The following is a 9,980-nucleotide window of genomic DNA, read 5'->3' as shown; positions in this document are numbered from 1 at the left end:
AACCCTTTCTCTACTAAAAAATAGAAAAAACCAGCCGGGTGAGGTGGCGGGCGCCTGTAGTCCCAGCTACTCAGGAGGCTGAGGCAGGAGAATGGCGTAAACCTGGGAGGCGGAGCTTGCAGTGAGCTGAGATCCAGCCACTGCACTCCTGCCTGGGCGATAGAGCGAGACTCCGTCTCGGAAAATAAAAAAAAAAAAAAAGAAAATATTAACAACAAAAAAATCTACTATTACTACTAATAAAATAAAACCTAAAGGCTGGGCACGGTGGCTTACACCTGTAATCCCAGCACTTTGGGACGTTGAGGCGGGCAGATCACCTGAGGTCAGGAGTTTGACAGCAGCCTGGCCAACATAGCAAAACCCGTCTCTACTAAAAACACAAAAATTATCCGGGCACGGTGGCATGCACCTGTCTTCCCAGCTGCTCGGGAGGCTGAGGCAGAATAGCTTGAACCTGGGAGGTGGAGGTTGCAGTAAGCCGAGATCATGCCACTGCCCTCCAGCCTGGGTGACAGAGCAAGGTTCCGTCTCAAACAAACAAACAAACACAAAAAAACCACCTATGTCAAGCTTCCTTTACTATTTCTGAAAGACAGCACCGAGCTTTGCTTCCTTTAGCCCATGAGTGTGCTCTCTGCCTGGATCACCTTTGCCTACCCCTTCACCTACCTCCTTATGTTTTAGATGTTCCCTCCTCCAGGAGGCCCTAGTTTAAACATTTTCTAGTTAAAAATACAAAAGAGTGAACAGTGGCAAAATAGGTCTTCCCTCCCTTGTCTCACAGCCATCCTTCCTAGGAGGTTAACAGTCATTTGCAATTCTTGGGTACTTTTCCACCTTTCCAGACATTGTTCTATAGAAATGTAAATACAGATGGCTGTGTTCATGTCCACATATTCCCCCACCCAAATGGTCAGGTGCCTGCTCTAGTTCTTTTTTTTTTTTTTTTTTTTGAGACACTGTGTCACCCAGGGTGGAGTGCAGCAGCACGATCTTGGCTCACTGCAACCTCCACCTCCCGGGTTCAAGTGATCCTCCTGCCTCAGTCTCCCAAGTAGCTGGGACTATAGGTGTGTGCCACCGTGCCCGGCTAAGTTTTTGTATTTTTAGTAGAAATGGGGTTTCGCCATGTTGGCCAGGCTGGTCTCGAACTCCTGACCTCAGGTGATCCACCCACCGTAATCTCTCAAAGTGCTGGGATTAGAGGTGTGAGTCACTGTGTCCGGCTGCTGTGGCTCTTCTAACCCAACCCTGACCACTCCAGTCTATCACTGTCTGCCTCCTCACTGGACTGTGACAACTTCGTGAAGACAGGGCCCAGGCCTGTCTCAGTCACACAGTGTCCCAGCACGGTCCAGCACCCTGCCATGCTGGGCCAGAGCAGGCACTTGGTGTTTGTGGATGCACCCGCAGACCATCTCCCCCGGAATTCATGCACTTTGACTCTGGCCCCTTCCCACACAGGCCCTGGCCCCAGTGCTGGAAGGATACATGTGCCTGGTCGATCATGCACTTGCATAGGGTGAAATCTGTGTGCGGCAGGTTGGTGAGGGCCTTCAGCAGGATCTGGGCGGTGACCGTGGTCTGAAAGAAGGCTGGGTTGAACTGGTACCTAAGAAAGAGAACAAGAGACATGGCCACATGTGGCACCTCCAAGTCCCCAACCCTCTCCAGGTGCCAGGCAGGCTGTCCACTGCTTTATTCTGGAGTTTGGGAATTGGACACGCCTGGGTTCCAATCCCAATCCCAATGCTTCCCGGCTGTATAACCTTCACCTCCCTGAGCCTACTTTCCTCCTCTGTGAACAGAGACAGTTAATGCTCACAACCACCCAGTGGGGCAGACACTGCTAAGTGATTCACAAACAAATGAGAACAGCAGCAGCGGTCTGGAGTAGTGGCTAAGGAACCAGAGCCAGACTGCCTTGGTTTAAACTTCCCGCTGAGTGACCCTGGACTGCTTATTTATGACATGAGGAGCAGACAAGAGAGAGATTAAGAGGCACTGAAAGGCTAAAGAGTAGAGAAAGGAAACTGAGGGGCTGTCAGTTTCCTCCCTTGCAAAAGAGGACAACAGAAGGTGGGGGTTGGGGGTGGGTGGGTGGCTCAAGCCTGTAATCCCAGTACTTTGGGAGGCCGAGATGAGCAGATCACCTGAGGTCAGGAGTTCAAGACTAGCCTGGCCAACATGGCAAAGCCCCGTCTCTACTAAAAATACAAAAATTAGCTGGGCATAGTGGCGCATACCTCTAGTCACAGCTACTTAGGAGGCTGAGGCAGGAGGATTGCATGAACATGGGAGACAAAGGATGCAGTGAGCTGAGATCATGAGATCACATCAAGGCACTCCAGCCTGGGCAACTAGGTGAGATTCTGTCTCAAAAAAGAAAAGAAAAGAAAAGAAAAGAAAAAGGAAAAAAAGAAAGCAAGCAAGAAAGCACCCAAGTAAAATTAACTGGGCACGGTGGTGCCTGTAGTCCCAGCTATTCAGGAGGCTGAGGCGGGAGGATAGCTTGAGTCCAGAAGGCTGAGGCTGCAGTGAGCCATGACTGTGCCACTGTACTACAGCCTGGGCAACAGAAGATCCTGTCTCAAAAAAAAAAAAAAAAAAAAAAAAAAGTGGAGGTAGGAAGAACCCATACGTCCATCAAGAGCCAGAAGAGATCATTAGGACAGTCACACAAGTGACACACTGAAGAGGTATACATCCATGAAAACAAACTGGAGCCACATCAAACAAACAAACAAACACACAAAACTGGATGGATCTCACAAACCCAGTGATGAGTAGCAAATGGCAGATGCAGAAGAGTTTGTGCTGTATCTACTCCATCTATATCAAGTTCAAAGCAGGGAAACCTGAGCTGAGCTGATTCAGATGGATGCATGTATGGTAAACCATCACATAAAGCCAGGCCATGAGAATAGGGGGGAGCAGGGGAGTTGGCTGGCACAGAGCATATGGGGCAAAAGGCCTGTGGCGCTAGCAACACTTTTGCAACATAAATGGCGATTATGTAGGCTTTCATTTATAATGATTTGTTAAACTACATGTTTGCTTAATGTATTTGCCTGTACATGTGTTCTGTAATTATTCTTTATTTTTGAGACAGGGTCTCACTCTGTTGCCCAGGCTGGAGTACAGTGGCATGATCTTGGCTCACTGCAACCTCTGCCTCCCAGGTTCAAGCAATTCTCCTGCCTCAACCTCCCGAGTAGCTGGGACTACAGCTGTGTGCCACTGTGCCCAGCTAATTTTCTGTAGAGACAGGGCTGTGCCATGTCACCCAGATTGGTAATTCTTATTTATTTTATTTATTTATTTTTTTGAGAAAACGAAGGGTCTCACTCTGTCCCCCAGGCTGGAGTGCAGTGGCACGATCATGGCTCACTGCACCCTCGATCCCCCAGGCTTAAGCAATCCTCCCACCTCAGCCTCTCAAGTAGCTGGAACTACAGCCACACACCACTACATTAACTAAAACAATGGGTTTTTTTTTTGAGACGGAGTCTCACTGTGTAGCTCAGGCTGGAATGCAGGGGTGTGATCTCGGCTCACTGCAACCCTTCTGGGTTCATGCCATTCTCCTGCCTCAGCATCCCAAGTAGCTGGGACTACAGGCGCCCCGCCACCACGCCTGGCTAATCTTTTGTATTTTTTTTTTCCGTAGACATGGGGTTTCACTGTGCTAGCCAGGATGGTCTTGATCTCCTACCCTCGTGATTCATCCACCTCGGCCTCCCAAAGTACAGGCGTGAGCCACCGCGCCTGGCCAATTTTTAAATTTTTGTATAGAGTTGGGTCTTGCTATGTTGCCATGGCTGGTCTCGAACTCTTTGGTTCAAGTGAGTATCTCGCCTCAGCCTCCCAAAGTGCTGGGATTACAGGCATGAGCCCCTGCAGCCACCCTCATTGACTTTTTATTATTAATTTATTTTTGAGATGGAGTTTCGCTCTTGTTGCCCAGGCTGGAGTGCAATGGTGCCACCTTGGCTCACTGCAATCTCCGCATCCTGGGTTTAAGCGATTCTCCTGCCTCAGCCTCCCAAGTAGTTGGGATTACAGGCATGTGCCACCACGGCCGGCTAATTTTGTATTTTTTAGCAGAGATGGGGTTTCTCTATGTTGGCCAGGCTGGTCTCAAACTCCCTACCTCTGGTGATCCACTCACCTCATCCTCCCAAAGTGCTGGGATTACAGGTGTGAGTGACTGCGCCTGGCAATTGATTTTTCAGAAACCATCCCTCCTCCTGTCCCAACTTCCTTGGCTTCCTAGTCTTGCACACCAAGAGATGTTGCATCATGCAGGATACCACCAGCCACCCCCTTGCCCTGTACTGGGAGTGGCACCCTGCTAGCTGCTGAAATGGGAGTGCAGACAGACAGCCATACACTTACAGCTTCAGGACAGCCAGGTTGGCTTCCAGATCATAGGCATTTTCCTTGGCCTGCGTCTCCACATAGCGCTCCAGGGTGGCCAGGTTCTCAGGATTGTACCTAAAGGAGAATCAAGATAGGTGAGCAGACAGGAGACAGAAGCTGAGGCCAGTCACTTTACAGTCGCAGGGGCAACTGTAACCTGCCCCTCCCACCCTTCCCCTCTAAATCTGGCACTGGTCACTTGATCTATCCAGGTAGTGAATTATGTCCAGTATAATCTCTAATAAAACTTTTTCATATCCCAGACTTCTCACCTAAGCTCTATACTCCATTGGAGCCCTGGGTCTTGCCTAGGATACCTCCCCAACCTCTAAGCCAGTCAGTCACTGCGGCTTGTGCATCTGGCCTCCTGAACATCTCTGTTACTCACCCCTTCCTCCCCTGCTCAGGCCTCCACCCTGATCCAGCCCCATCCTCTCCTACCTACCTGGATGCCTACTTCCCCCATGTCCGTCTGAACACTCTAGCCTTTGCTTCCCCCATTTCGGTTCTAACCTCTCCCGGATATCACTGTCTGATGTCAGGTTTGTCTCCCTCATGGAATGGGAACTCAGACCGTGAAGGCATGATCTGCCGCTGTCTGATTCGCCTGTGGTTCCCAGCATTGCCTAGCACTGACACTTTATTTCAATAAACATGTGAATGAATGACGTAAGGAGCAGAGAAGGGAGAGACTCAGAGGCACTCAAAGGAGGCAGGGCAGAGAAGGAAACCTTAAGGCAATTCACGAAGAGACTGCGCGGTACCAAGATTCTTTCGCTTCTAGGCCTTTGCAGGGCTGTTTCTTTCTTTCTTTCTTTTAGAGACGGGGTATGACTGTTGCTCAGGCTGGTCTCTAACTCTTGGGCTCAGGCGACCCGCCTGCCTCGGCCTCCCAAAGTGCTGAGATCACAGGCGTGAGTCACCGCCCCCAGCTCAGTGGCGTTTCTTTAAGCATCTCCTCCTCCAGGAGGATAGAGAAACCCCACCCCGCGGCAAGCCCAGGACCCTGACCACCCCCTGCTGCCTCCTGAAAACCCTCCCCTCCGCCCCGCATGGCCAGAGCGCTCCCTCCGACCGGGCTCAGACCTGTCGATACCCTTGAGCAACTTGCCCACGTTAGCTCTCATCTGTTCAAACATCGCCATGACTTCTGTCGCTTTCCACAACCAGGGCCGGAGACTAACACCGACCCGGCACGGCGTCCGCGAGGACGGGAAAAGGAAGAGGTGGTGGAAACGGAAACGACGTCATTGTTGTCGCTCCAGCTCCCTGGGGGCGGTGAAGGGACAGGCTCTCGCAGCAGCCGCCACGCTTTCCGGCTGCCACGTGACTTCTTCCTCGCAGGGGCAATTAGCGCGTGCGCATTCGCTTCACTCAAGCTGGATGGACAGCGTGAGAAAAAGCTTACTGTATCCCAATGCGCAGGCGCCTCTCTTGGCGAGGGGCGGGGCTAAGCTTTTCCCGGGCCTCACAGACCCAGTTCCAGTGCCGGGGGCGCGGGAGCGTGCGCGCGCGAACTCATTGGGAAGCAGTCGGAGCTCTGGCGGCGTGCGCGGGCGTTGTATTGCACGCGGCCATAAGTCCCCGGAGCTGTGCGGGAATGCACGCAGCAGCCCTCCGTTTAGGCATTGGCCAAGTCCCGAGGGAGATGTTCTCTGAGGTCCCTCTCGCCTCAGGCCTGGGCGCATGGTGCAGGATTCTGAGCGCCCAGGATCCAGTTTCAAGTCTAGGCCCTTGGTCCCCAGCTCCAGGAAGAGGGTCCCACAAAGCTATTGTGCTCTGCCGGGCAGGGGCTGGGGTGAGGGCTCCTGGACTTCACCGGATCGCGCCCGGTCTCCATTAGGTTCTGGTCTTGGAGCTGAGGGCGAGGGTCCCATCTGTACTGCCATCAATTATGTATCATGTATAGGTTTTGTACACTGCAAGCGTAGAAAATGCAGTTATGTGCCATGTATGTGGAGGTATATGCGCTGGGTACCTCCACGTGTGTACTGTGCACACAGGTATCTAGGTAGATGCACATCTACACGTCTACATGCCCGCGCAGTGCAGAGGAGGTAACCCAAGTGCATGTATGTGACAGGTGAACAGGCATGTACACTGCGTAGTCATCCCTGTGCAGACTTGCCGCCTTCGGGTTGTGGCCAAACCTTCAAGCACCCAGTAGAGGTTTAGACACTACCTAGGAGACGGGGGCGGGGGTTCTAAGGCACCCCCCTCCAATCCAGTTACCATTAAGATCATTTGCATCACATTTACATCCAGCCCTGGGCCTTGGAGGTTGAGGATGGTCCCTTGGGTCCCAAGACAAGCTGCCCCTCAGAGGCTCTCAGCGCCCAGGGGACAGGGGGTGGAGCCCTTTGCACAGCCGTGCAGTGCAGCTGGGGCAGGAAGCGAGAGTGGGGAGGAGGGAGGCCACAGCCCGCGGAGGCAAGGCGGGTGCAGGGCTTCTGGGGACAGAGGGAGGTGCCAGAACTTGAGCCCTGAGGCCCTGCTGGCCCCTGGGCGCAGGCCCAGCTCCGGCCCCCAGGGATGGACCTCGTGGATCCGGACATTTTCAATAGAGACCCCCGGGACCACTACGACCTGCTGCAGAGACTGGGTGGCGGCACATATGGGGAAGTCTTTAAGGTGAGAAAGCCCCTCTGTCCCCAACACCCTCAAACTAGTGGCCTTTAAGGCAAGGCCTCGGTAGGGAGGAGGCTGCAAGAGGGGGTCCCAGTCCTTGACCTTGACTCAGGGATGCTGAGGGGGGACTCTGGCAAATGGAGCCTGCCTGACTGCCGACTTCCCCTTTGCAAGGCTCGAGACAAGGCGACAGGGGACCTGGTGGCACTGAAGATGGTGAAGATGGAGCCTGGTGAGGAGGGAACCCGGAGCTCCTTCCCCACATCCCCACCTTCGCCTCCTGGGACACTGGGATCACCTCCCTCCTAGCTCTCTCCATGCAAGCTGCCTTTCTCTCCCACCCTCCTCACAGATGATGATGTCTCCACCCTTCAGAAGGAAATCCTCATATTGAAAACTTGCCGGCACGCCAACATCGTGGCCTACCATGGGAGTTATCTCTGGTGATGAACCTCAGACCCACTCTGGCACCCAGCCCAGCCCCTAACCCAGAGCCCCCATTTCTTGATGGGGGTACCCTCATTTCTTTTTTTATTTTATTTCTTTTTATTTCTTTTTTTTTGAGATGGAGTCTTGTTCTGTTGCCAGACTGGAGCGCAGTGGCATGATCTCGGCTCACTGCAACCTCTGCCTCCCGTGTTCAAGCAATTCTCTGCCTCAGACCCCCGAGTAGCTGGAATTACAGGCGTCCACCACCCCACCCAGCTAATTTTTATATTTTTAGTAGAGATGGGGTTTCACCATCTTGGCCAGGCTGGTCTTGAACTCCTGACCTTGTGATCCATTGGCCTTGGCCTCCCAAAGTGCTGGGATTACAGGTGTGAGCCACCGTGCCTGGCCTTGGCACCCTGAGTTCTAACCTTGAACTTCCATTTCTCACCATAACCCGACCTCCCATCCTGGACCCCCATTTTTGACTGGGCTAACCCTACCCTGATCCTCACTCCTAAGTCCCACTTTTCTGACCAGAGCAGCCTCTAATCTAATCTCCAATCCAGAATTCCCATTTCTGATCAAGAGTACCCCAAACTGATCCCTTCATAGTAACTGAATTTGAAATCAACTCCCTAGAAACGAAGCTCTCATCATTCTGCCCTCTGGCTCCCCCAGTTCCACTCTCTGTTCCTTTAATATAAACTTCTAAATTCCCTGATCCCCAAATTAATATTCCAGATGTCCCAATACTGACCTCTGCTCCCCGGAACAGATACCCTGGGCCCCTCTGTCCCCTCCAAATCTCCACAACCCGTGAGATCTCTGCCCTACCTCCTAGGTTGGCGTGGGACGGCAGAGGGGTCCCGCCCAAAGGTCTAGGTTTGAGTTGACTTGCCCCGGAACTCACATTTCCTCTCTGAGCCTTAACTTCCTTGTCTGTGAAACGGGAATGAAACCACCTCACTCTGGTAGACAAGGAGAGATGGAGTGATGAGAGCTGTTACATTAAAGTTCTTACTGATCTAGAACAAGACAGAAGCAAACCAGGGACTTTCCTGCAAATAATAATGTATTACTGCTATTATTATTCTTACTCTTGAAACACTGCAGGTTGCAGAAACTCTGGATCTGCATGGAATTCTGTGGGGCTGGTTCTCTCCAGGACATCTACCAAGGTTAGAGAAAGCACAAGGGGACCCAGGCAACCCTCCCACCCCCACCCCCCAACCCCGACCCGAATTCACCTCTTCCGTCTCTGTGTGTGTATCTCACAGGAACTGTCTTTCTGGGCCATATTTCAAACTCCTGGGCTGAGCTGATCCTCTTGCCTTCAGTTGCTGAAGTGCTGAGATTACAGGCTTGAGCCACCGTACCTGGCTTTTTAAAATTTAATTTAATTTAATTTTATTTTATTTTATTATTTTAAAAAATATAACTGCTGGGCCTGGTGCGGTGGCTCATGCCTGTAATCCCAGCACTTTGGGAGGCTGAGGTAGGTGGATCACCTGAGGTCAGGAGTTCAAGACCAGCTTGGCCAACATGGTGAAACCCCGCCGCTACTGAAAATACAAAAAATTAGCCAGACGTGGTGGCAGATGCCTGTAATTCCAGCTACTTGGGAGGCTGAGGCAGGAGAATCACTTGAATCTGGAAGGCAGAAAACCTCTGATTCCTTCCAACCCTAGACCTCAAATGTTAGAAAAGGAAGGACTTCATTGAGAAGTCCTCAGGGAAACTGAGGTCCACAGAAAGGAAGTGAATCCCACAGCTGGTCTGTAAGACCTAATGTCTGACGGCCTCTCTCTGTCTCTCTGTCTTTCCGCCTGTGTGTTGTTCTTCCCTCGTCATCCTCTGGGTCTCTCTCTAAATCTGTCTCCCCACATTTTGGCCTCTGACCTCTGTCTTTGTCTCATTTTTTTTGGTTTTTTCAATCCTGTTCCTTCCGTATGTCTCATGTGTGATCTGCCCCCGTTTCTCTGTCTCTCTCTGTCTCTCTCTGTCTCTGTGTCTCTGTGCCTTTCCTTATTTTGCAAAGTTATATCACGCCCCTGTCAGAGCCCTCCTACAGCTTCCATTTCTCTCGGAGGAGAAGCCCAGACTCCTCATCAGGGTCCACTCCAGGCTGGCCGACCTCACCTCCTCCCACTTTCCTCCTCCCCCTCCACTCCACCCCACCGCCTTTGCTGCTTTCCAGACCCACCAGGAACTGTCCCACCTGGGACCCTGCACTTGCTGTGGCTGGTCCCACTCAGAGTGGGAGCCCTCACGTCTTCACCTGCTGTCACCTTCAGAGAGCAGCCCTGACTGACCACCTCTGTGAAATGTCATAGCCCCTCCTACGCGCCCCTTTCTTGCTGTATGTTTCTTCCTATTGTCTTTCAGCATCTGAGGAACTACATCATATTCTACTTATCTTGCTTACTTTCTTTCTTTATTTTTTCTTTTTCTTTCTTTCTTTTCTTTTTCTTTTTCTTTTTTTTTTTTTTTTTTTT

The 9,980-nt window shown here is 51.8% G+C and overlaps 2 protein-coding genes across 2 annotated transcripts in view; one reads left to right on the top strand and one right to left on the bottom strand.

Annotated features, from left to right (window-relative positions):
- Window positions 1-5,765, bottom strand: part of EIF3K (eukaryotic translation initiation factor 3, subunit K) — a 29,882-nt gene extending 24,117 nt beyond the window's left edge. Inside the window, exons 1-3 of the mRNA XM_011973403.1 lie at window positions 5,512-5,765; window positions 4,402-4,500; window positions 1,495-1,615 (exon numbers count right to left, since the gene is read on the bottom strand). Coding sequence (XP_011828793.1) covers window positions 1,495-1,615; window positions 4,402-4,500; window positions 5,512-5,570 — 279 coding nt within the window. The 5' untranslated portion in view covers window positions 5,571-5,765. The remainder of the gene's footprint in view (window positions 1-1,494; window positions 1,616-4,401; window positions 4,501-5,511) is intronic.
- An 898-nt stretch (window positions 5,766-6,663) lies between these two features.
- MAP4K1 (mitogen-activated protein kinase kinase kinase kinase 1) overlaps window positions 6,664-9,980 on the top strand; it is a 38,384-nt gene continuing 35,067 nt past the window's right edge. Inside the window, exons 1-4 of the mRNA XM_011973402.1 lie at window positions 6,664-7,056; window positions 7,228-7,285; window positions 7,406-7,496; window positions 8,599-8,663. Coding sequence (XP_011828792.1) covers window positions 6,958-7,056; window positions 7,228-7,285; window positions 7,406-7,496; window positions 8,599-8,663 — 313 coding nt within the window. The 5' untranslated portion in view covers window positions 6,664-6,957. The remainder of the gene's footprint in view (window positions 7,057-7,227; window positions 7,286-7,405; window positions 7,497-8,598; window positions 8,664-9,980) is intronic.

The sequence above is a fragment of the Mandrillus leucophaeus genome, unplaced genomic scaffold (assembly GCF_000951045.1).
Source record: "Mandrillus leucophaeus isolate KB7577 unplaced genomic scaffold, Mleu.le_1.0 Scaffold137, whole genome shotgun sequence".
NCBI lineage: Eukaryota > Metazoa > Chordata > Mammalia > Primates > Cercopithecidae > Mandrillus > Mandrillus leucophaeus.
Note: the sequence above shows the minus strand (reverse complement) of the source record. Positions and strands in the feature narration are given on the sequence as shown.